The sequence below is a fragment of the Mesoplodon densirostris genome, chromosome 14, assembly GCF_025265405.1.
Source record: "Mesoplodon densirostris isolate mMesDen1 chromosome 14, mMesDen1 primary haplotype, whole genome shotgun sequence".
Taxonomy (NCBI): domain Eukaryota; kingdom Metazoa; phylum Chordata; class Mammalia; order Artiodactyla; family Ziphiidae; genus Mesoplodon; species Mesoplodon densirostris.
The window spans coordinates 75888054-75913812 of NC_082674.1; the positions used below are offsets into that span (position 1 = coordinate 75888054).

Consider the following 25759-nt stretch of genomic DNA (forward strand, 5'->3'; position numbering starts at 1 on the left):
CGCCAGGGGCGGGGCTTCGGGCCCAGCGCACGTCCCAATTGGCTCTCAGAGCTGCCTTTCAGACGGCGCTCAGAGGCCGTACGCCATCACTTTTCGGCTGCTGCTTTGGCGGGAGTCGGCGGCTGGTGTGAGGTGAGTACCGCTGGGGTCGCTTCAGGACTGGGCCGTCTCGCACCAGGCCCAGGGCCACCCAGGGGCCTTCCCGCTTCAGGCGCCGACTCGGAGGTCCTTTCTGGGGCTTGGCAAGGATTGGACGGAGCGCTGGCCCTGTAGGGCTCGCTGCGCAGGTGAGCCCCACTGTGGCCTGAGGGGCAGCCCCTCAGAGAGCCGTGCTGTGCGTGGTCCTCGGCCTCTCGTCACTCTGGACCCAGGGCCCGTGCGGCAGACGCCCTTTCTTCCGTCTTCCGCAGCTCAGGGAACGCTCGCCGTGGGTCTTGTGAGGGCCTCGAGTTCTGAGTTCCCCCGCCCCCGGGTGCGGGCCGAGGGGTGAAGAGGTCATGTTAAAGCCGTGGTTCTTTGTAGGGAACAGACATCCCAGACAGGGGAAGGGGTTTGGATGTGATTCTTTGGTCAAGCTCAGATGCGCACAGGGGCCGGGCGTCAGGTGTGATTGACGCGGCGGCACACGGGAGGGCAAGGGCTGGCGGGGCCAAAGGGACATGGGGACAGTGGCGCTGGGCTCGGGACAGTGGCGCTGGGCTCCGGACAGCGGAGGCCCTGTGGGGTGCATGCCAGAGACATCAGGTCACAGGGGTATTTTAACAACAGCCGCTGGAGACCCCGGTTTGTTTTTGTTTTTGTTTTTTTAAATAAGCTCTCTAGTTTTGAACGTTGAGGTTAATTCGTCGCGTTTTAGAATATTGCAGGGCCAAAGAAAATACATCTGTGAATTGCATTTGGCCCTCAGGCAGCCAGTGTGCCGCCTCTGCTGTAGATGTCCTGCGGGGAGGGGCGTCCAGGCAAGAGCTACAGACTGATAGAGAGATCCCCATTTGGGGGGGCTTGGGTGCTAGAAAGATCTATCCCAGAACTGACCTCTGGATTATGTGAGCTGAGTAGTTGACTTGGTTGGCGACGGGGAGTTACCCCTTGCCTTGTCTTTTAGGGTTAGCATGGACCTAGTGGGGTTAGGTTTGAGAGTAGGGGTGTTCTGAGGCTGGGGAGCAGACATCCTCCTTGCAAAGCAGGCAGGACTCCTCAGATTGCAGCTTGGGCTTGGGAACTCCCAAGTGTCTGTGACTGGGGCTGTGAGAACATTTTCAAAGGAGGAAGTGCATTTGGGATGAGGCTACCAGAGCCGTGCACTGGGGAATTGTGATCCTGGTACTGCTTTGGCCTCATGGTTCTAAACTGCTAACTGGGGAGAGGAGAAGAGACCCAGAGGAACTCTGGGAGAGGAAGTTACAGTCAGTCATGTAGCATTTCCTGGGTCCCTCCTCTGGGCAGGGCAAGCTGCTGGGCATACAGAGATGAATCAGTTGCAGCTCTTGCCCTGAGGATACTTTCAGATGATGTGGGGAAATGAAGTCTCAGCCCTGGAGAAGGCTTCTTGCCCGACAAGCTTGGGCTGGGGGAACCAAGGAAGAGAGGAAAAACCTAGAAGGTGATGCAGAGGCATTACGGACTTAGAGCCGTGGGCAGAATTTGGGGAAGTGGTAGGGAAGGGAGAAGGCACTCCTAGGTAGGTATGTGCGCGCTGTAGTGGGGTTAGGGATAACGTAAATAACTGAATCAGCCTACCCATCAGGGACGTGGTGAGAGATCAGGGTAGAAGGGTTTTTAGGGCCCAGTTTCTGGGCTGGGAGGGGTTCAGTGCTGTCTTATGGAAGATAGATGTTATATTGTGGTAGGAAGGAGGGGGCTGAGGAGATACCAAGTGGGGTCTTCTATGCAGAGTGCTATGTAAGAGGATACCAGTTGTGGAAAAGTCTGTCTTATCTCCAGCCAGAAGACCATTCCTTGGGAACAGGTCCGTGTGGCATCGCTCTGTGTTCTGACCCGCCCCCCGTCCCCCATCTAGTACCCTCGGCCCACATTGCTGTAATGATTAAGTGGATAAAGGGCTGTCTTCTGGTGCCGAGGGGAAGACCATCTGAGCAGGACCTGGTGGTCTCGTGACAATGGTCCTGTTCCTCTCTGGCAGTCTCACGCCTCCTTCCTGCCAGTGCAGCCTTGTTCCTTCCCTGTGCACAGAAAGGGTCTGAGTCTCTAGTACAGGCCCATCTGTGCCGTGAGATGGCGGGGTGGGTGTGGATGGTGAGACAAACCATCTCCTTCATGTTAGCCTGAGGGAGCCCTGATCTGAACACTCTGAGACCTTTTGAGGATAGCTGGCTCCTTGGTGGGATCCGTCGGGTGTTGCGGGGAAAGCTTTGATCTGAGCCAGCCCCCAGATTCCAGCCGTGGTTCTCACCACTGCCGGCCTGGGTGTTGTCTGTCTGTCCTGGGGTGGGGGGATGGGGCTCACTCCAGGAACCCCTGGTTGTGGCCCAGATTCCAGTACCTCCTCCATCCTTCTTCCTCTCCCCAGGTCAGGTTCCTCTGGAGAGAGAGAGAGAGGCAGAGGTGGCTGGTTCCCAGATGTTATAGACCCCGTGGACACCATGTTGGAAGCCAGACTCCAAACCCAGCAGAGAAGCAGCCAGAATGGTCGGGAGGTAGTGTAGCCTTTCCCATTCCCAGAACACCCTCTGCCCTCCCGCCTCCCGTCCTGTGCCCCTCACTCCTGGAGCCTCCCTCCCTCTGCCAAGGGCTTTGAGTCCGCTCATCTCTCCCTGTGGCCCTTTTCCAGACCAGCCTGTGGTCCTCAGGTTCTGGGATGAAGCAGGAGGCCGTCATCCCATTCTTGGGGAAATACCGCCCCTTTGTGGGTCGCTGCTGCCAGATCTGCACCCCCAAGAGCTGGGTGAGTGATGGTAGAGCCAGGCGCTGCCTTGCGAAGCTTGGTTCTGGGAGCCATGGCTCCCACGGCCTTGGGAGGCAGCTTCCTTGATGTCTCCCAACCTCAGCCCTCCCCTGCACCTGCCTCTGCTGTCTTTCACGGAATGGGTGCACTAGGATTGGCTGGTTGTTGGTCTGGGGCTGGCTCCTGGCTCCCAGGCCTGGGAGAGTTGGGTGGGGAAGTGTACAGGGGCCTGAGAGGAGGTGTGGAGCATGGCCAGAGGGCTGGGGTCTGACTGTGCCCGCATGAGTCCTGTTGTTCAGTTGTAGGGACACTGCCCACTCAGAGCCCGTGAGCACTCAGCATGTGCTTGCAGACCTGTGTGTGTCCGTGCCACGTGCTGGTGCTGATGGGACCCAGGGTTCTGGTGGGGATTGAGGCTACACGTTCTCTGCTGTTGATGAGAGAACTTCTCAGAGACTTTACTACGCTATTCTCCAAGAGGGTGATCCTACGGAGGATGCGGCTCTTCCACTTTGACCATGGAACCCTCTTTCCTAAGTGAGCTTCAGGACCTGGGGTCAAACATCTCTTGGGAACTGCTGTGCTATAATCCTGTCTCCTGGTAAACTCTATAGTCCATCAGGCAAAGACCACAGAAGACAGAGTAGGGGCTTTCCTTTGCCGGTTTGCAAAGGCCCCCCCAAGGACATGCTGTCCCTGCCCCTCTTGGGCAGGAGTCCCTCTTCCACAGAAGCATAACGGATCTGGGCTTCTGCAACGTGATCCTGGTGAAGGAGGAGAATACCAGGTAGTCAGAGCTGGGGGTGGGGCAGGGGGGTGGGCAGGGCCCTTGGGTGCAGGGCTGCTGGGGCCCTGCTTTGTGGTTTCATGTTCTTCCTTCCTCTGCTCCAAGCCCACAGGTGGGGACAGGCAGGCTTGGAGCTTTCCTGCAGTTCCTTCTGTGAGCTTTCAGGCCCTGAGCCTGCACCCTGCTCACTGGGGGGAGGGGGAGGAACAGGCCACAGGTGGGCAGGCGCCTCCTCTTCCTGCTCCATGATAAGCCAGGCTCAGTCGTTCCCAGTCCATGGGGCTAGGGTGACCCCTTCCTGATGGAATGCCCTCTCTGGGCCCTAGTCAGGGGCGGGCCCGCTGAGAGATCTACCCCCTGCTTGGGGGCTGTGCCCAGGTTTCGGGGCTGGCTGGTTCGGAGGCTCTGCTATTTCTTGTGGTCACTGGAGCAGCACATACCCCCCTGCCAGGATGCCCCACAGAAGGTCGTGGAAAGCACTGGGTAAGGAGGCAGGGACTGGGGTCTGGCTGGTACTTCTGGGATCCTTGAAGGGATGACAAAGGCTGTAGGCAGGGCTGATTGAAAGGGCTGGTTTCTAGAGTGTTAGCTTGGTCTGGGGCCCTTCCTTAAAGATGGAGGGTGAAGACTGGAGGCTGTGCCCTAGGGCTTCTGTGGGGCTGAGGGAAGTGAACTTAGGCCTGCTCCAGCCTGACGCCACTGCCTCCCACACCACAGGGTTCAGAATGTCATCCCAGGGAGGGCCCCAGGAGGGGCTGGGGAAGGCCAGGAACCCAGCCACGTGAAGAGAGAGGTACAGCGCATCTTGGGCCACATCCAGGCTCCACCCCGCCCCTTCCTGCTCAGGTAACTCTGTACTGAAGGGTGTTTTGGGCTTTGGCCTCTAGAGAGCATTGGCTGGGCTTGGGTAAAGACTAGACTCCCCTCCTGGGGAGCTGGGTGTTATGTTTACCAGTCTGAGTAAGCCCCTGATCTGGACACTGTGAGACCTTTTGAAGACAGCTGCCTTCTCAGTGGGACCAGTTGGATAAGGGGGAGGGGCTTTGATCTGAGCCAGCCCCCGGGTTCCAGCCCACGTTCTCACCACTGCTGGCCTGGTGGTGTGTATCTGTCCTGGGGGTTGGGGCTTGGGGGTCACCCCAGAACCCCTGGTTGAGACCTAGACTCCAGTACCTCCTCTATCCTTCCACCTTTCCTCAGGTCAGGTTCCTGTGGAGAGAGACAGGAGGTGGCTGGTTCCTCCATCTTACAGGCCCTCCTCTTCCCTCCCACATTCATCCGTCACTACCTGCTCCCTCCTGACCTGTCCTGCACAGGTCTGAGCTCCTCTTAGATGCAGGACACTCTTCTGGGGAAATGGAGGGATGCACAGGTTAGAGTGAGGAGAGGTACATACGCCTGCATGAAGGACAGGACAAGGGCTGGGACTGAGAATACCTGGAGGGGAGGAAGGGGCTTGTGAGCCAGGGACAAAAGGGGGAAGGGAGCCAGCCTTGGGGAGGTGAGGACGTGAGGGTACAGTCCTACCAGAGGGAAGAGCGTGAGCTGTGGCTGCAGGAAAGGGCCAGGCTTGCTCAAGAAGCTGATGTGGTCGGAAGCTGGCAAGTGAGGGAGAGAGCTGTTGGAGACAAAACTGAGAGGTAGAAGGGACCAGGTATGCAGGGCCATACAAGAAGTTTGGATTTGACTTCCAAGTGCAGTGAAGACCAATGGAAAGGTCATAAGCAGAAAATGACAACAAGATTAACTGCGGTCAGGAGTAGAGAACAGATCATCTGGGGAGGCTGTTTTGTTAGTCCAGGTGAGACGTAATGATGGGGGATGGGCGTGACAGTAGAATTTAGGAAGACGGATGGAGAGACCAATATGCGATTATCAGGACTCACTGATGGATTGGAGGGTTGCAGTGGGAGCAGTGAGGGGGAAGGGGGGAGCTGCAGGAGAGCTGGGTTTCTGGCTGAGCACCTGGTGGTGTGGTTGGAGGGGAGGGGGCAGGCGTGGGGAGGAGCGAGTTTGGCCCACAAAAGGTGTTCTGGACATAAAGCGCTTCTGACACCTGACATGCTGGTGGAGGCACTGAGGCAGCTGCTTATATATATATATGAGTCTGGAGCTCAGAAGAGACGTTGGGGCCAGGAACATGTATTTGCAGAGCTTTAGCACACAGATGGTGCTTCAAGCCGGGGGATGCGTGAGTCATTGAGGGAAAGAGGGCACGGGGCTGCACGTGTCAGGCTCGGCTGTGTTGAAAGTGCTAAGAGGTCAACTGAGCAAGGACAGGAAGTAGAGGTTGTTGGTGACCTACGACCAGCCCTCCATGTGACAATTCTTTGGCTTTTTCGAGACTTCCAGTCCCTTGACCTGAGCACCTTTACACCAGCCATCAGCCCCCGCTCCCGTCTTTCCTGCCCTCCAGGCCTAGCTTTGATTCCAGGGCTCCTTGTGAGGAAAGTGCCCTTGTGAAGGAGTCACTGGGCACAACCCGGCTGTGTTTGAACTCAGCTACCTGCCTTCTCTGCACCTAAGCAGAAACACACACTGGGTGGACCTGTTTCCTTTATAAGTGTGATTCTCAGAGGGGCACACTGCACCCTCCAAGGCTCCAATCTAGACTGCTCCTTCTCTAACTTACCCACTGTTGACCACCCGCCTCATGCTTCGTGGAGAAATAGAAGCCATCAGATGAGGACATGCTGTGTGTCCCGCACATCTCCACGCTGCCTGCGCCTACACTTCTGTCCCCATCTAAAGCCAGTCCCCCACATCGGGCCGCTGGACGACCCCTCCCCAGAGATTTTGCCCCTTCAGTTATCCCCTTTCCTTCTTGTATCACTAACTCCTCCCTTTTTAGTGCACTCTTCCCAGCAGTTTGCAGAGACAAGGCCGGGTTGTGCCTGGAGAGAGTCTTGGTTCTCTGGTCACCTTTGGGGTAAATGGAGGCAGGGGGATGCTCGGAGGCTGACATGAGGCAGGTGCACCGTGAGGGCGTCTTGGGAGACGTCAGCACCTTGCCGGCGCAGGCTCTGCTGTCGGGCCCGCCTGCTAGTCCCAGCACCCGCACCTCTTGGCTTTCTCGCTTATCCAGCGGCTTCTGTGCCCTCTCTGAACCTCACTTTTCTCTTCTGTAAAGTGGGGACAGCAGTAGTGCCCACCGTAGAGGAGTTCTGGCCGGCCCTCTGGGCTGCCGTGGGCCGCCTCGTGGGCTGCGCCCTGCCATGTCTCAGACTGGGCGCTGCTCTCCAGGCTGTTCAGCTGGGCCCTGCTGCGGATCCTGAACTGCCTCTTCCTGAACGTACAGCTGCACAAGGGCCAGATGAAGATGGTCCACCAGGCCGCCCAGGCAGTAAGGCCCACCCTCCACTGGGACGGGGATGGGATGGCGGGGACAGGAGCAGGGGCAGGCCAAGCCCTGAGTCGGGAGCGGCCCCATCGGCTGGTGGGAAAAACCCAGTGCTCTTCGACGACCTCCTCGTTGTGTCTCACGGTCCTGCTCCCACGAGGCTTCCTCTGACGGCTTTTCATCCTGGTCTTAACAACCATTACGTCAGTGCATTACCTTAAAAGCTGTTGACAGAGCTCCTCTGCTTTGGGGAGATGTGCTCAGAGGAAGAACTGCTCAGCTGAACCCTCCCTCCCCCCTCCCTCCCTCCCTCCCTGCGGGGCTGCCCTGGGTCTGTAGGCACTAGGTTTCAGCTCCCTGCATCTTCAGGGTGGGGGGTGGATTGGCACTTCCCTTTGGCTCTCCCTGGAGCAGGGCTCGCCGCTCGTCCTCCTCTCTACCCACAAGTCGCTCCTGGATGGGATCCTCCTGCCCTTTGTGCTGCTCTCCCAGGGCCTGGGCGTGCTCCGTGTGGCTTGGGATCCCCGCACCTGTTCCCCCATCCTCAGGTAAAAGTCTTGTGCCCTTAGACATACAAGGGAGAGGTCCCCAGGCCGGGACGGGGGTGTGGGGATGTCAGGCAGTATTCTGGCCGCAGCTCCCTGGAGGCCCTCTTCCTGGCCCCTCTGCTCTCAACTTTGTGCCACCCCAGCCTGTGGGGCTCAGATGGAGGGTCAGCTGTGGGCTCTAGGACCATGCCTGGCCTCAGAGTGTTCAGGCAGGACCCAGGCTGGCCCTGTGTGGACCAAGGCTCTCCCTAGCCTCCTGCTTGGTCCCATCTCCTGAGCGCCTTCCCTCATCTGCCCTGTGCCCCACAGAGCCCTGCTGAAGAAACTTGGGGGACTTTTCCTGCCCCCAGAGGCCAACCTCTGCCTGGACAGCTCTGAGGGGGTCCTTGCAAGGGCTGTAGTCCGTGCGGTGAGTGCTGTGCCCAGTGGTTGTTCATGGGGTTAGGCCAGGTTACGGGGGCCTGTTGCTGTTCTGGCTTTGACACCTGCCTCCCCCCACCTACTTCCAGGCTGTGGAGCAGCTGCTGGTCAGCAGGCAGCCCCTGCTCATCTTCCTGGAGGAGCTGCCTGGGGCTCAGGGGCCTCGGCTGTCAGCCCTGGGTCAGACCTGGCTGGGACTGGTGGTGCAGGCGGTCCAGGTGGGCATTGTCCCAGATGCTATGCTGGTGCCAGTGGCCATCACCTACGACCTGGTTCCAGATGCACCCCGTGACACATACCACGTGAGACCCTCCTGCCCTGGGTACCCAAGTGGACACCATGTCCAGAGAGGAGGCACAGTATTGTGTCTGTGGCTGAGTTCCCCTCAGGGCTTGGCTAAGGGGGGAGTGCAAAGGAATTTCAGCCCTACGGTCATTATCCTGTGGCACCTGCTAAGGCTGTTACAGTCATCCTCTCATTTCATACTCAAAAGACCTTACTAGGGAGGGATTTCTGTTTCACAGGTGATAAATGAGCTTGGAGAGGTCATGGTCATATAGTAGTTTAGGCCCAAGATCAAGTTGAGCAGAAAGTGTGCCCCAGGAAGGCCGGTTCCCCAAACCCCTTTCTCCCTGCAGGCCTCGGCCCCACTGGGGCTGTGGACCGGAGCTTTGGCTGTCCTGTGGAGCGTGCGAGGCTGGGGCTGCAGCCGCCGAGCCTGCGTCCGTGTGCATCTGGCCCAGCCCTTCTCCCTGCACGTATGGACCCCATTGGGCAAGGCTGGGAGTACCTGGGGTCTGTCCTAGGGCTTCTGGCGGCCTGGCCCTCAAGGCCACTTCAGGGGTAGCGTTACGTACTTCAGATGGGCTGTGTGCAGGTTTCCTGGTGGGTCAGGGCCGACCACCTAAGAGCCTTGTCCTGGGCAGGAATATACCATCAGCGCCAGAATCTGCTGGGGCAGCAGGCAGACCCTGGAGCAGCTGCTGCAGCCCATCGTGCTGGGCCAATGGTAAGGGCAGAGGAAGATGAGGGTCTCAGGGGCAAGGCAGGCAGCTCTTAGGCCCTAGCTCGTGAGCTGGCACCCTCTCCTCCCAGAACCACAAACACATCACCAGCTCCAGCCTCCCCCCACCAAATAACTTTGGGTCATCTCAGACCATGCCAGACACCCCTCCGTGCCTGTAACTTGAGTGTGGGTTAGGGCACACAGGCCTGGAAGGGACTAGGGTTACACAAGCCACCTCTTTCGGGGATGGGAAACACCCTCACCTTTGAGAAAGCTCTGGGCTCCCCCGTGATTGTTTTTAGGTTTGGTCCCTTCATCTGGTGATCTGTGTCTCCATCCCAGTACCGTCGTCCCCAACGCTGAGAAGGTGCAGGAGTGGACCCCAGTAACCGGGCCCCTGCTGGCCCTTAAGGAAGAGGACCAGCTGTTGGTCAGGAGGCTGAGCCGTCACGTCCTGAACGGTGAGGGGAACCTCGGTCTGGCCTTTGCGGGAGGCTCCTGAACGCTCTGTTCTCAGAGGGGGCCAGTCGTCAGGGCTGTCCTTTCCAGGTGGGTTTCTGCACCTGCCCGCTCTTGCATGGCCCACTTGGGACATGTGAAGAAGAGTGGAACACCTTCCCCTGCCCCTGAGGAGGGGGTCAGTCAGGGAGGACGTGATGGAGCCTCTTAAGTGAGGGCACACAGGCGGCCGCCCAGCCCGGCCTCAGGCGCGTCACTTCACTCTCTTGAGGTGACATCAGCCGAACTGAACAATGTATGTAAGGGACGTAACACAGTGCCTGGCACAGAGGGGGCTCTTAACAGCACTGTTATTACCATCTTCTCAAGTATCCCTTCTGTGGCAGAGACTGGGGGTTGGTGGGTAGTAGACCTGCAAGAGGCAGGGAAGGTCCCTGAGCTCCCAGCCTGGCTCTCAACACGCACTTGGTAAATGCCACTTCTCCACTGGGGAGGGTGGCACCCAAGGACCAAGCCTGCTCTCCCCTTCCCAGGGGTGGAGTCGTATGGGGGTGTGTATGTGGCTGCTGTCAGGGAGGTGTGTGCTTGACTGGGAAGGCTTGCCTGGTGACGGAGGGCCCGGGCTGTCGGGCCTCCGCCCCTGAGCAGCATCCCTGCACCCCCGGCCCTAGCCAGCGTGGCGAGCTCGGCGGTGATGAGCACAGCCATCATGGCAACGCTGCTGCTGTTCAAGCACCGGAAGGTAGGGCACGGCGGGGTGGGGGCCTGGGGGAGGAGGCGTGGCCCTGCCGCTGAGCCCCTCACTGGGGCTGCCCACCCAGGGCGTGTGCCTGTCACAGCTCCTGGGGGAGTTCTCCTGGCTGACAGAGGAGACGCTGCTGCGTGGCTTTGACGTGGGCTTCTCAGGGCAGCTGCAGTGCCTGGTGCAGCACGCGCTGAGCCTGCTGCGGCCGCACGTGGCCCTGCTGCGCGTCCAGCAGGGGGACTTGCTGGTGGTTCTACAGCCCGGCCCAGGCCTCACGCACCTGGCACGCCTGAGCTCCGAGCTGCTGCCCGCCTTCCTGAGCGAGGCCGTGGGTGGTGAGTCCCTAGGGCCTGGGATGGGTGGGATGTGTGTAGGGGTGAGGGGAATGGCTTCCTTCCTCACGTCCGGCCCCTCCTCCCCCAGCCTGTGCCATGCAGGGGCTGCTGGCGGGCAGGGTGCCGCCTGAGGGACCCTGGGAGCTGCAGGGCATCGAGCTGCTGAGCCAGAACCAGCTGTACCACCAGATCCTGCTGCTGATGCACTTGCTGCCGCAGGACCTGCTGCTGCTGCAGGTCAGGCCTCTCCCACCAGCCCAGCTCAGTCCTGGGCCTCCCCTTCTTGGCTGTAGGAGGGGGCCCACGCTTGCCCGAGCCCTGACCCTAAGATGTCCTGCGGCAGTAGGTCTGGTCTCTGTCTCTGGCCAGGCCCCCGCCTGGCTCTCCTGAGGCCACGTGGATGCCTCTTTCTCCCCAGCCCTGCCAGTCTTCCTACTGCTACTGTCAGGAGGTGCTGGACCGCCTCATCCAGTGTGGGCTCCTAGTTGCCAAGGAGGTAGGAGGGGCAGCTGGAGACGAAGCCCCTGCCTGGGGTCCGGCCTCCTTCAGCCTCCCCCCGAGTGACGGCGGCCTGGGCTCCTCCTCTGGCGCGTGTGTGTGGGGTGCGTCTGTGTTGGGGGGTGGGGTGTGTGTGTACAGCCCTTGGCCTAGCAGAGAGAGAGAAGCCTGGTCCCCGCCTCGCCACTCTCCGCCATGGGACTTGTCAGACCGCATCTGCTCTGGGCCCATGTGTAGCTACAGTGACAGGATTGGACAAATGCACCCGAGGGTTTCTGCATAAACCCCGCTCTCCACATTTCTTGTCCACAGGGGCTGTGGCCCTTGAGGGTGGGTGCTCACTTCCTCTCACCCCGCAAGTTGGCTCCACAGCTGTGATGGTCTGGTATGGCCTGGGGCACCCTCCTGGGCTCCTCAGGTCTGCGTGTGCTGGTTTCATCTCCCTGGCTGGCTATGTGCCCGGCCTGGGGGCCTCGGGGCTGAACCTTGGCCAGCCTGACAGGGACCAATGGCTCCCACGGCCCTCAGACCCCAGGCTCCCGGCCAGCCTGCGACACAGGGCGGCGGCGTTTGAGTGCAAAACTGCTGTGGAAACCAAGTGGGGACTTTACCGACAGTGACAGCGACAACTTCGAGGAGGCTGAGGGCCGGTACTTCAGGGTGCGCTGGGAGAAGCCATTGGGGGAGGGGGCCGTCGGGAGGCGGTGGGAGCCGCCCTCACCCTGGCCTGTCCCCCTCCAGCTCAGCCAGCAGTCACGCTGCCCTGACTTCTTCCTCTTCCTCTGCCGCCTGCTCAGCCCGCTGCTCAAGGCTTTCGCGCAGGCTGCCACCTTTCTCCACCGGGGCCAGCTGCCGGATACTGGTGAGGCCCGTGCGACTGCGGCCGTCCTGAGGAGAGGCTGAGCGCTCAGGGTGGGAGCCCTGCCTGCGTGGGGCCCCAGGCCTCAGACCTCTCTCCCCCCCAGAGTCGGGCTACGTGGAGCAGCTGTTGCGGTTCTTAGAAGCCACCGCCCAGGAGGAAGGGTTCTTCGGTGAGTCCCGAGCAGCCAGCCCAGGCCCTGGGAGGTGGGGAAGTTTTGCTGGTGGCTGCCTCCCCCTAGTGGACAGTGGAAGCCCAACTCCAGGAAGGCTGGCTGAGGGGTACAGAGAAGGCCTTTGGGTCCAGCTTGAGCCCTATCCTTCGGTTGTCCCATCCTTAGACAAGAGTAGGAGAGGAGCTGGGCCCCAGGGCTCCCTTCCGTAGCCTCCACTTCTCTTTCCTCCAGAGTGTGTGGACCCAAATCTCGCCATCAGTGCCGTCTGGACCTTCAGAGACCTGGGGGTGAGAGGGGCCGGTCTCTCCGCCCTCCTGTCCCCCTGCCTCCCACTCCCATACCCTGAAAGAGCTGCTCAGGGCAGCCCAGCTGCACCCACCCTGGGATTTCCCCAGGGTCTCCCACGAATAGGTGTGGTGACAGTTGTTGAAGGTAGGACAGTTTTCCTGCCCCTCTCAGTCTCCCAAACCCCTGGCTCATTCTGCTCCCGGGTGGGGCCCTGGGGGTGTTTTGAGAGGCAGCATTTGCCCTCAAACACTGAGGCTCACGGGGCCACAGGTCTCACTGCAGTTTTCCAGGGGAGGGGCACAGCGCCCATGGTGAGCGCTCAGAGCCCTCCTCTGTGGCCCAGGTGCTGCAGCAGACGTCCAGCCCCGCAGGCCCCATGCTGCACCTGTCCCCCACCTTCGCCAGCCGGGACAATCAGGAAAAGCTGGAACGGTTCATCCGGCAGTTCATCTGTAGCTAGAACTAGGAGGGGCCAGCGTTGAGACCTCCCAGCCCCAGAGCACAGCTGTGCCCTGGAGCCAGAAGGCTGGCCTGGGAGGAGCTGCAAACCCTCAGCTGGACTGTTAACACCTTTGAGGTCTGACTGCCCCTCGCCATCTCTTGCTTTCTGCCTCCTTTGGTGTGATAAATGAGGACTGGATGAGTCCTCTTTTCCCAAGCTCAGCAGTGTCTTTCTTTTTGGTGTGACTGTATTTGCTCTTTGCTTCCCCACTGTGTGAGAAGGCCCTATCTCACTCCTTGAAACAAACCCTGAAGGAAGCCAAAAAGAAGTTTATTGAGGAGAGCACCACCTCCTCCCCGTCTGCCTGGAAGGGGAGCTACTCGGGGGCTGCCACTGGGCCTCTCCCTGTGCAGGGCTCAGTGGGGACGGACGCCCCCATCTCATCGTAAGTCCACGGCCCGCGGTAGAGGCCGTCACACCACCTTGTTGACGATGACACCTAGTTCTTCGATCTCACACTGGACTTCGTCGCCCTTCTGCAACAGAGTGGGCCGTGAGGCTGTCAAGTCCTTTGGTGTGGCACATACACAGGCCTGGACTTCTCAAGTCTGAGCCCACCCTGCCAGGCCGCCTTCCTTTCCTCGTTTAGCCAACCTACCTTGAGAAAGACAGGAGGTTTTCTGAATACACCAACACCTGGGGGGGTCCCAGTCAGGATGACGTCCCCTGGGAAAAGAGTGACGAACCTAGGGCAAAAGGGCCAGGTGAGACCAGGGGCCGAGGTGGCTACAGCCTGCCATGGAGCGCTCGGTTTAGCCTCCAGGTGGGTGTTGGGGGGCAGGGCTCCATCCCACTTACTGGGAGACCCAGGCTATCAGCTCTTCTGTCTTAAACACCATCTGTTTGGTGTTGCTACTCTGGACCACCTCCCCATTCACTCGGCAGCAGATCTTTAAGTTGTGTGGATCTGAAATGCAAAGACAACACTTTGGGGTTCTCCCTTCTTTCCCTCAAAGCCCTCCCAATAACCAGCTAGAAAATGAAACCACAGGGAGGCCTGTGACTCGCCAGGTGCGAGGGTTGGGTGCTGGGCTGCCTGTGCTTGGCCCTGGCACTCCCTACCCTGGAGCTGTGTGTCGACAGTGGCCTCCTCAGGCCTCCCTGTATCCACCACAGAGCACAGTGCCTGCCAGTGGTCCCTTGGGTGGGTTAAGGAGGGGATGTTCCGGACTCTCAAGGCGGGGAGAAAAATGGCTGTTTCTGCCTTAAGAAACATGTCCACAGCAGAGGCTGGCCTGGCACAAGCAGGAGTAGTGAAGACTCCTGCACCTGAAGGCTTACCTGTACTACTGTCCCGAGTAGACTGTCCCTTTAGCTTTTCGGTGTCTTACACATTCACCTCCCACCCCAGGGATCACCATTTAACTTCTCTGATGACTGACTGTACGGGGTGCGTGAGGCTGAACTGCATGGACGTGGCCCCACCCAGATGGCTGTGCTCTGTCCTCTTAAGCACCATCTCTCTTCCTGGCTCTCACGGGACCTCACCCAGCCACTGTGTAGGCAGGCAGCGGCAGCTACAAGCAGCAAGGGCACGGTGAAGGTGCATCTGGAACAGCCATTCTCTGTGATGCTCAAAGGCCAGCTCTGCTGCTTTCCAACTTAAAGACTCTCCCAGACGGTGGCAGCTCGAGGAAGCCTGACCCACCCATCCTGAGAGCACTGTGCTTCGTTACTCACTTCGTGAATGCAGATTCACCACCTCTGCAACTGTGGTTCTCTATGGGGTGAGGGGACACGGTGAGGCCCACTGGAGAACTCATGGCCCACGCTGAGAGATTGGCTCTAATATAAGCAATCAACGAAAGGGCAGCTGGGGGTCGGGGGCCCACGTGGAGCCATACCCCTCACTCCCATTTCCCAGAAAGCTGCTTTCTTTTCACTGATGTATGCAAGAGCAACAGGAGTCACCAAGTGGGCTGTCAGAGACCTACCTGCTACACTGTCCTTGGTCACCAAGGCAGGGCCCAGGGGGCAGAAGGTGTCAAAGGTTTTTCCCAGCAGCCACTGCTTTCCATTGCGTCTCATTTGCCAGTCACGAGCACTCACGTCATGTGCCACAGTGAAGCCAGCCACATGGGCCATGGCATCTGTGGCCTATGGGGGCAGGGGTTTGGCCAGATTGGAGGTTAAATCATGATGACACCCACCCCTGTAACAAAGGATCTCAAAGCCTTGGTCCCACGTTAGTGGCCAGAGGTGGATGAGAGGCAAGGCAAGGTCAGGAGCAGGTAGATGCCAACCACCTCCCAGTGCCAGGGACAGATGGCACTGCCCTTTTCACCTCACCTTGATGTGCTTGCCTTTCTTTCCAATGACCACGGCCAGCTCCACCTCCCAGTCCACCTCCTGTAGAGCGGGAAAGGAGCAGTGAGCTGCCTGGCTCTGGGCCCCGCTCCTCTACCGAGGGGCTACACACTGCCTCAGGGCCAGGGCCTCTTAACAGTGGGGTTGGCTGCCGGCCCCCATTTGTAAGACCTCGAGCCAGAGTGGAGTGAACAGTAGGGGAGGTATCACGTGCAGACCCATCAACTGGGCAGTGGCAGGCAGCACCCCTAGAGGCAGGCAGAGCTCTCCAAGCGACTGCAGAAGAGCAGCGTTTGTCCGGGGAGGGAGTTTTAAAGTCACTCTTGATAACTTCCAGAAAAGGATGAATACCAAGTAACAACAGCTAACCCTACTGTGTGCCAGGCACTACTATAAATGCTTTAACGGACTAACTCAAGTAATAACAAGAAAAAGATCAACATGCCAAAAATGTGGGCCAAAGGCTTGAATAAGCAATTCACAAAAAGAGATACATATACATGGCCACAAAAAGGAAAACATGCTCAGCCCTTTTCATAAACCACAAAGTGCCCTATAAAATAGATAACAATTTAGCCTTTCAAACTGACTGCTCTTTCTAACAGTAACAACCAGAAACACAGAAAAGAACTGGGTTCCTTGGGGAAATGGCTAATTCCAAGTCTGAGACAGAGAGTACAAGAAGAGCCTGCAGTAGCTTGGCCATAGCGAGGAGGTACTCAGAAGGTGATGTAGATGGGGTCCTCTTGAAGGCCCTCATTGGCCAAATTAAGACCCTTCGGGTATCAAAAAGAATGTAAACGATGGACTATGACATATTGAATAAAACTAAAAATCAGGAATTTACAGTGATACTAAAGGGACATGGCTTTTTTAAAAAAAAAAAAAAAAAGGAAGCAGTGTTTCTTCAGAGTACCAGCTAATAAAAGTACACAGACAGAAAAAATCACCTTTTTCTAACCCTTACTGCAATAATGGATTCAGGTAAGGATGACCAGATGATCCCTGGATGAAAATGGTGAGGCAATAAGATAGTCACATGGTTTCAATGTCTACCCTGCAGATTGTTTACTAATTACCACAGTGAAATGTACCTTTACAATGGAGAGGTCACGGGAGCATCAAGTAAACTAAGGGATCAAACTTTAGGGCCCGACAAGAGTCTCCCAGTGGGATGCAATACAAGTACACACCTGTTGCTACAGACTGAATGTTTGTGTCCCACCCCCCACCCCCCAATTCATATACTGAAACCTAACCCCCAAGGTGATGGTATTAGGAGGTGAGACCTTTGAGAGGTGATTAGGTCATGAGGGTGGAGCCTCCACGAAGAGGATTAGTGCCCTTACAAAAAGAGATCCCAGAGAGCTCCCTTCTACCACGTGAGGACATAGTGAAGAGACAGTCGTCTATGGACCAGGAAGTGGGCCCTCACCAGGCACCAAATCTGTTGGCACCTTGATCTTGGACTGCCTCGACTCCAGAACTGTGAGAATTAAATGCCTTGTTTATAAGCCATCCATCCATCCATTCTGTATTTTGTAATAGCAGCCTGAACAGGTTAAGACACCTGTGTAGAACTTGACAAAAATGTTTAACCTGAATCTAATCATGAGGAAACAACTAGGCAAATCCAGAGCGTGAGACATACTATGAGACAACTTGGCCTGGTTTCTTCAAAAAGTGTCATTAAAGATAAAAAAGGGCAGGGGGAAAAATTGCTTGAGATCAGGGGTCGGCAAGCTATGGCCCACAGACCAAATCCTTGCTTGTTTGCTGTTACTGTAGACAAAATTTTCCTGGAACACAGCCATATTCATTCATTCACATATCAGCTATGCAGCTTTCATACTTCACAATGGCAAAGCTGAACTGCTGCAAAAGATACTATTTGGCACTCAAAGCCTAGTAATACTTACTAACTGGCCCTTTGAGAAAAAGTCTGTAGATCCCTGTTCTAGATAGAAGGCACTAAAGAGACATAACCAAATACAATGTATGACCTTGACTGATCTTGGACCAAAACCAAAAAACAAAACAGGACCCAAATTAAAAGTCATCTTTGGGCCTCCCTGGTGGCGCAAGTGGTTGAGAGTCCGCCTGCCGATGCAGGGGATACGGGTTCGTGCCCCGGTCTGGGAGGATCCCATATGCCGCGGAGCGGCTGGGCCCGTGAGCCATGGCCGCTGAGCCTGCGCGTCCGGAGCCTGTGCTCCACAACGGGAGAGGCCACAACAGTGAGAGGCCCGCATACCGCAAAAAAAAAAAAAAAAAAAGTCATCTTTGGGGGCAACTGGGAATATTCCCAATTGGACTGTATATTAGATATTACTCGTGTTAACTTTCTGAGTTGTGATAATGGGGTTATGGTCATGTAGGACACTGGCCTTATTCTTAGGAGATGCATGTTGAAGTTTCTGTAAGTGAACTGTCTTAATGTCTATAACTCACTTTCAAAGGTTCTTCCCACTCCCCCTCCAAAAAAAGTGTGTGTATGCCCGTGGGGCACGAGGGAAGGAGAGGAAGACGGACGGGGAGGAAGAAGGAGGGGGAGGAAAAGCAAATACGGCAGAATTTTAACAGTGAATCCAGGTGAAGAGTCTGTGGGTAGTCACTGTACTTGTTTTCAACTTTCCTGTAATTTCCAAAATATTCCTAAACTAAAAATTTGAAAGTATTAGTAAGGGTACATACACTGCTGGTAGACATGTAGATTGCTTTTGCAACTTCTCTTAAGGTCACTTTGGCTGATTTTTGAAACCCTGCCTACACTCTGACAAACACATTCAAATTCTAAGAGTTTATGCAAAGGAAATAATCACACATTCATGGATGTGCAAAGTCTTTTCTATAAGGAGGTTCACTGCAACACCACTCATAAAAGCTAAAAACTGGAAACAACCTATCTAGCAATATGAGGACTACTGAATAAATTATGGCCATTGACACAATAGAAAACTAAGCAGTAACCTAAAAGATGTCAGGGGAGAATATTTAATGGCATGAAAAATGTTCTTGCTGGAGACTTAAGTAAATGGTAGGCATATGTACAGTATAAACAGAAACAGGAACAGAAAAACACTGGGAAGATATACAGCAAAACATAAATGTTGCAAGCCCTGGGCAGTGGGAACATGGGTGATTTTTCTTTATGTTTATCTGTATTTTATTAATTTTCTATAATGCAAGTATATTACTTTTGTAATCAGGAAAAGATATAAATTAACTTCTCCCCCCCCACCCCCCCGAGAGCAGTCTTATTACTGTATAATCGCCTGGAGTTTCTGTTTAATGCACTAATGAGCAACAGGTGGTTGCTTTAGGCTGGAGGCTGAGCACCTGTGTGATGGGCTCCAGTGACTCGGGGGCACAGTGGGGAGGCACCAACCTGGCTCTCAGGAGGGAGGACGACCTCATCGTAGGGCCCCACGATGGAGCTGGCAAACTTGCTGAAGATGATGGGCTCCTTGGGCACAGGCACATTCTGCTCTTTGCAGTGGTCCACATAGTTCATGCCCACGCACACCACCTTGTCTGGCCGTGTAACTGGGGCCAGGAATGTCACTTCTGACCGTGGTAGGACTGGCAACTGGGCAGCCAGGGCTCTGCAGAGACCAGAGCAGGAGAGAGGGGCACTCTGGGGAGATCCTGCAGCAGCTACAAGTTTTTAAAATGTATTTTCTAGATCAACCATCAGAGTCAGCAGGAAAATCAAGCCCAGTTACTGTCCTTTGGTATCCGAGCACTGTTTATATGTATCCAGTGTTGATTTCCTCTCCCCCATTAGGTAATACACGTCTATGTAAGAGAATTCAAAAGGTGCAAATGGGAATAATGGAAAGGTCTCTCTTCTACACCTCCTAGTCACCCTGCTCCAGCCCTGGAGACAACCACTGTGTCCTACGTAGCTCTTCACAGCCACTCTATGTATACTCTTCTCCCATCTTTTTTTATGCAAATGATAGCACAATTATATATACCTTTAAAATATATATATATTTTAGAGATCTCACCATAACAGTATACAGCTTCCTCATTCTCGTACGGCTGCCTATTACTGCACAGTAGAGATACACCCAATTCTCTAATGAGGGACATAGAAGTAGTTTCTCATCTTGCGAGAATGTGAAAGTAGGGGAAAAATACTGTTACCAACACTGTATGCTGTCAAACATCTGTATTTTTTGTCAGTTAAATAGGTGAAAATGACACCTCAAAGTGGTTTTTTGTTTTGGGTTTTTTTTTTTGCCACGCCACGCGGCATGCGGGCTCTTAGTTCCCTGACCAGGGATCAAACCCTCGCCCCCTGCAGTGGAAGCGCGGAGTCTTAACCACTGGACCGCCAGGGAAGTCCCCTCAAAGTGGTTTTTAATTTACTGTTCATCAACACCTTTACACCAGATTCCACAGGACTCCTGGCTTCAGGGAGGCCCCTACCTAATCTAGCCCAAACCCAAGAACCATCTTTAAGAACCTCTTTGCAGCCCTCTCTCCTAATGAGCTTTCCAAGATGCCTCTTAGGAACCCAGGTTCCAGCCCCTCAGGCAAGCAGGAACTTAATCCCCCAGGGAAGGCAGTGTGACAAAGTAGAATTCTGGCTCCACCACCAAGTGTGTGGCCTTCGGACGGTCAATCGTCCTCCCTGGGCCTCGGTTTCCCCCTCTGTAGACGGAGGATGTTGTCAGAAAAGATTTCTAAGGCTCTTCACTAAGAGAACAGGTGAGAAACGAAGGCTGGGTTGCAAAAGAGGAGGCGGGTGGGAGGAGGGAGGGGGAATGGGCCAGCTGCGGCAGGGCACTGCTGCCTGCTGATTTACCTTTTTGCCACTGAGAGAGCGGCCTCTCCCTGCCCCAGGAACTCTATCATCGTCTTGGGCAGTGTGGGGTCAAAGGCGCTGAGGTTGATGACACCTCCACCATTCCCTGACTCCAGGCCCAGATGAGGTCCCGTCAGGTGGGGTGCCCGGAACTGCACCAATCTCATGTCTCTGGAGGGTTGAAAGGGCCAACGCTGAGCCTGCAGCAGAGCCGTGAGCCACCTTCTTCTACCAAAGACCAGCATCGGAGCCTATGGAGAAAAAAGTGGGTCCTAGGGGACGGAGAGAGGCCGAAACCATCACTGGGGTTCCCAAAGCTCCTCAAGCTGCAGCCCAAGTCCTTTTGCCCCATGAGCCATTTTTGGCTCACCACTGGGAAGTGGTCCAGGTTTTCACTTATTTCACGTGTTTCCAATGAAACATTACTAGAGAAGCAACTACTTCATGCCAGCCATTGAGCTAGGTCCCAGGGATTCCAGCCTTCCGTCAACCAGTGCCTTCTGAAAGCTCAGACTGTAGCTGGCACCACTGGGGCACCGGGCAAACAATGTAGGTCAGACACACTCAGCACTGCCATCCTGCCTGCAGGGGACTGATGTTAATAACGGACGCCGTTAAGTAGGATTCCGCAATTGGGACTGCTGCTGTGTCGATCAAGGGCCCGGTCTTTGTCTAGTTTCTTGAGGAAGTGTGGGCTGGGCTAAGATGAGCAGGGCTAGGAATTAGTTAAGAGTGGGGCCCAGCATGAGCAAGAGATCACAGGTGAAACTGGCTTCACAGCTGGCCACAGGTAGTTTTTTAAATGCCAATTTGATCCTGTTACCCTCCTACTTAAAAGGCTTTCCACTGCTCACATGACCAAGCCAGAACCCCCTCCAGGCTGTCGCAGCCTTTTAGGAGCAGCCCCCGCCTGCCTCTCCAGGCAGTAATTATTTAGTGGCTCCTGTGCCGGAGTACAGGCTGCCCTAGGAAAGGGGCTGCAGACAGAGGGCGGGCTCTACGCCTGACAGGCATCACGGGGCTGTCTGCCCTCTGGGTTCTGGGGCCACAACTGTCTCTTTCGCTGCCGAGTCCATAGTGCCTAGCGCTGTGCCTGCCACACAGAAGGCTCTCAGCTACTCTCTGTTCAATGATCAAATGCCAGAAGCAGGGGCTTGACTTTTCACTACTTGGGAAAGCTTGGTGATTGTCAGCCTCAGGAGGGGTGGCTGTGCCTCCGCTCCTCAAATCACTTAGAAAGTATCAACAAGGCTCAGGTCCCATTTTGAGTTCTAGGCTCCACGCAAAGACAAACCCCATTCTCTTCTTTTGTTTCTGAGTCTGGCCTCCACCCCAACAGTCCCTCCTCTTCATGGTTCCCTGCCTTTAAAAGTAGCCCTTTAGGGATTCCCTGGTGGCGCAGTGGTTAAGAATCTGCCTGCCAATGCAGGGGACACAGGTTCGAGCCCTGGTCCGGGAAGATCCCACATGCCGCGGAGCAACTAAGCCCGTGCGCCACAACTACTGAGCCTGCGCTCTAGGGCCTGTGGGCCACAACTACTGAGCCCACGTGCCACAACTACTGAAGCCCACGCGCCTAGAGCCAGTGCTCCGCAACAAGAGAAGCCACCGCAACGAGAAGCCCGCGCACCGCAATGAAGAGTAGCCCCCGCTCGCCACCACTAGAGAATGCCCGCGTGCAGCAACGAAGACCCAATGCAGCCCAAAATAAATAAATAAAATAAAAAATAAAAGTAGCCCTTTTTGCTCAAGCACGTGGAGGTCATCCCAGACTCCTGGTTCTCTGATGATTCCATCTGCCTTGTTCAGTTAAACACTCATTAGATCCACATCAACGATCTGATCGCTGTGCTGGCCAATGAGTTTAACCAGAAAACCAGGAGTTCTGAACCTCCCACCCTCCTGTCTTACACAAGCACCTACCATGCCACTGTCAGGGGCTGTTCAAGCTAAAGTGTATGCACTCACATACTCCACACACTAAGATTATTATCCCACTGCATGCCAGGTCTTACTTTGTTTTACCTACAATGGCTGATTTAATTCTCTTGACAACTGTGGACGGTAGGGGCTGCTGGTCCCATTTCACAGATGGAAAAACTAAGGCTCGAAGAGGTTAAGGGATTTGCCCAAGTTCCCAAGGACAGGAAAGAACTGGGACTTGAATCCAAGTCCAGGTGAGGAGTTGGACACTTTAGCCCAGAGGTGGTGGTGAGAAGTAGGAACCTCCAACAGGAAATCTTCTGGAGGCCCAGCGACACCCTGCATGCCCCGGGAAACTTGATCTCCTGCTGGCTACTGCCTCAGGGATAAGGCTGGTCACCTGCTCTCCCAGATAACCGCAGGCCCCCCTGACTGCGCTTCCCACATGACAGGCCCCTGCAGGTTCTCATTCCGCTCTCTAGCAACCCCCTCAGGCTGAGCGCCTCATTTTACAGAAGGGGCACTGAGGCTGAAGGAGGTGAAGTCACCTGCCGAGGTACCTGAAAGTGGCCCCGCTGCTCCTGCGGGAACCACTGTGCCGCAGAGCCTGAGCTCAATCCAACTCTAGAAACGGGGCCCTAAGCAAAGAGGCAGGGACATGGAGCGGCAACGGCGCAGGCGAGACAAAGGTTTGCACCTGGGACCGCGTCCCACCATCCACTCGCCTGGGCCCCTGTGCCAGTCCCCCACTTTCCCTGTATGCCCAGCTCCAAGCCCTGCAGCCAGTGGGCGCCCAAGAGGGCCTGCCCGCCCAGTCCGTGTGGTCGGAGCGGCCGGGCACCAGAGTCCAGTCCTGCCCTCAGCGGGAGGCCCGGACGAAGGCTGAGGCCCGGTGCACCCCGCCGTCTGGCCTAAACCTAACCTACCTGGCACCCTGTGTTGTCGGGATAGGACTCGCGGGCCAAGGCCAAGGTCACCGGGCGCCTGAGCACAGGTACAACGTCCCAGAGACCACGACCGACCGGGAGTTCTAACGCTGCGGGGCTGGACGCCGCGCGGCTCCTCTAAATAAGGCGTCAGCAGAGGCGGGCGCTCCCTGGTGACGTCACGGGACAACGGCCAATAGCAGGGCGTCTAGTTCGGTGCCGGAAGCCAAGTCGCAGAGGGGGCGGGCCCAGCGCCCGAGGGTGGGTAGTCTCTCTCGCGTTCCAGCAAGCCTGTGGGTGCGGACCTGAAGCTGGCGAAGCCAGCCGGATGCCCCGGACGCCACATGCCCGAAGGCACTCGCTTTCGGGGCGGCGTGCGTTTGCATGAACCCGAAAGGGGGTGCTTATTGACATTTTGCGCCCTGGGCGCCTCGCTGGCCTCGCCCGCGTCGGGCCCAGCATCTGGGCCAGGCCCTGCTCTGATGGTTGAGCGAAATGCGTGGAGACCAAATTCTGGCGCGCTGGTTGACAAAGACAGCTCTTTTTGTCTACTGATTGTGCCATATCAGTAAAGAGAGGAGTGATGATTGCACCGATTTTACATATGGGGAACCTGCGGCCGGAAGTATTTTGCTTAAGATAGCATTCTTAAGCAAAATTACAGCCTTTTACAGCCCTGTCTTCTTATGCACTATACGGGATTGTGCGCAGGGTAGTAGGAGGCATAACCTCCATCGTTAGAAAACAGGCATTCTAGTGGAGAGGTGGTTTAATTAAACAGTTACAATCCAGCTCTCCAGGCATAAAGACATACGAGGGGCTCTGGGCAAGAAGCCCAAGACTTAATCAAGGAGCAGATCATCAAGGGCTTTATTTGCCCCAGAAAGGAGTTTGAGCCTTATCTAAGCACACAGGAGGCCACTGGAAGGTCCTCACCGGGCGGCGGGGGTGGGGGTGGGGTGCTGTGGTTAGACTTGCACTTGAGAAGTTTTGCTCAAGGAGAGGTGTCTGGGTTAAGAGAGGTGCAGCTGAGAGCAGTGGTGGTTTGGTGTGCGGCAGAGATGGTGAAAGTCCAGAGATGTTTAGAAGGCAGAACTGATGGCCCTCAGTGATGACAGGAGGTGGGAGTAAGGTGGAAGGAGGTGCCAGGCCGACTTGTAGGTCTCTGGCCTGGTAGATGGCAGTGCCATTCATGGAGACGGGTTCTGGAGAGGCAGCAAGTCTGGGGGGAGGATGGTGAGCTTAGTGTTGGATGGGTTGTATTTAGTGTGCCCATGGGACATTCAAGGGGACTCTGCAGGGTGGGCCATTGGAGACACGGATCTGGAGCTTTTCCAGTGGAGGAAATCAATGAAACAAAAAGATGTTTCTTTGAAACGACAAACTTCTACCAAGAATGACAAAGGAAAAAAGAAGAAAACACAAACTACCAATATCAGGAATGAAACAGGTGATATCACTATAGACCCTGAAGTCATCAAAAAGATACTAAGAGGCTACTATAAACAAGTATGCACACATAAATTTGACAACCTCAGTGAAATTGACCAATTCCTTGAAATACAGACTATCACAATTCACCCAATATGAAATAGATTATTTGAATAACACTATATCTATTAAGGAAATTTAAATTGTAGTTTAAAAACTCCTGAAAAAGAACTATCCAGTCCCAGATGATTTCACTGGAGAATCCTACCAAATATTTCAGGAATAAACACCAATTTCTACATAATCTATTCCAGAAAATAGAAGAGGTAGGAACAATGCTTAAATTCATTTTATGAAGCTGGTATTACCCTGGTAACAAAAAACAAAGACAGTATTAAAAAAAAGACAACTACAGACCAATATCTCTTATAGATTCAAAACAAAGCAGTAGCAAATATAATTCAGCAATATATTAAAATAATTCTCTGCCATGACTAAGTGGGCTTTATTCCAAGAATGCAAGGCTAGTTCAATAATCTTGGTGAAAGTTTCATAGACATTCACCAGAAACATAATATAAGAAAAAGATCGATGAAGTGGACTTAATCAAAATTAAAAGTTTCTGCTCTGCAAAAGGATGCTAAGAGTATGAAAGAACAAGCAACAAACTGGGAGAAAAGATTTGCAAACTACGTATCTGACAAAGAACTCATATCTAGGATTTTATAAAGAACCATCAAAAATCAGCAGAGAATAAAACAATCTAATTAGAAAATGGGTAAATGACATGAAGAGATGTTTCACTGAAGAAGCTATTCAGATGGCACGTGATCACAAGAAAAGATGTTCATCATCACTAGAGATTAGGGACGTGCACATTGAGACCAGGATGAGATAACACTGCAGAATTATTAGAACAGGTAAAATAAAAAATAGTGACGGGCTTCCCTGGTGGCGCAGTGGTTGAGAGTCCGCCTGCCGATGCAGGGGACACGGGTCCATGCCCCGGTCCGGGAAGATGCCACATGCCGTGGAGTGGCTGGGCCCGTGAGCCATGGCCCCTGAGCCTGCACGTCTGGAGCCTTTGCTCCGCAACGGGAGAGGCCACAACAGGGAGAGGCCCACGTACCGCAAAAAAAAAAAAAAAAATTCTGAATGTTTCTGTGAGGGTGTTTTTTGGATGAAATTGACATTTAAATCAGTGGACTCTGAGCGAAGCACATTGCCCTCCATAATGTGGGTGGGCCTTGCCCAATCAGTTGAATGCCTTAATAGAACAAAGACTGACCTCCCCCAAGCAAAAAGGGATTTTGCTGGCAGATGGCCTTTCAACTCAAGCTGCAACTCTTCCCAGAATCTCCAGCCTGCTAACCTACCCCATTAGAGTTTGGACGTGCAAAGCCTTCACTATCACATAAGCCAATTTCTTTAAATTATCTATCTATCTATCTATCTACCTATATATCTATGTATGTTGGTTCTATTCTCT

General features: G+C 55.0%; 2 protein-coding genes across 5 annotated transcripts; one reads left to right on the plus strand and one right to left on the minus strand.

Annotated features, from left to right (window-relative positions):
- The first annotated feature begins 1497 nt into the window (after nt 1-1497).
- Nucleotides 1498-12948, plus strand: GPAT2 (glycerol-3-phosphate acyltransferase 2, mitochondrial). Its single transcript, XM_060117249.1, has 22 exons — nt 1498-1603; nt 2531-2657; nt 2792-2905; nt 3619-3692; nt 4071-4175; nt 4410-4538; nt 6936-7035; nt 7447-7580; nt 7890-7989; nt 8090-8302; nt 8639-8758; nt 8927-9009; nt 9349-9467; nt 10137-10207; nt 10287-10545; nt 10634-10782; nt 10964-11041; nt 11572-11703; nt 11785-11905; nt 12009-12074; nt 12309-12364; nt 12709-12948. The coding sequence occupies exons 1-22, from the start codon at nt 1509-1511 to the stop codon at nt 12823-12825; spliced, it is 2562 nt and encodes an 853-aa protein (XP_059973232.1). The 5' UTR covers nt 1498-1508; the 3' UTR covers nt 12826-12948.
- A 173-nt stretch (nt 12949-13121) lies between these two features.
- Nucleotides 13122-22998, minus strand: LOC132501502 (fumarylacetoacetate hydrolase domain-containing protein 2A). 4 transcript variants are annotated; one of them, XM_060117104.1, is made up of 8 exons: nt 22840-22998; nt 19991-20262; nt 18563-18779; nt 15157-15216; nt 14802-14964; nt 13666-13774; nt 13466-13533; nt 13122-13343 (listed from the first exon to the last, which is right to left on the minus strand). In XM_060117104.1, exons 2-8 carry the CDS (start codon nt 20233-20235, stop codon nt 13321-13323), a joined length of 885 nt encoding a protein of 294 aa, XP_059973087.1. In that variant the 5' UTR covers nt 20236-20262; nt 22840-22998; the 3' UTR covers nt 13122-13320. The 4 variants fall into 4 exon arrangements, with proteins under 4 accessions (XP_059973087.1, XP_059973086.1, XP_059973085.1 ...); XM_060117103.1 differs by having other exon boundaries at nt 13466-13553; nt 19991-20241; nt 22840-22996; XM_060117102.1 differs by having other exon boundaries at nt 13466-13553; nt 22840-22996.
- Nucleotides 22999-25759: the final 2761 nt, after the last annotated feature.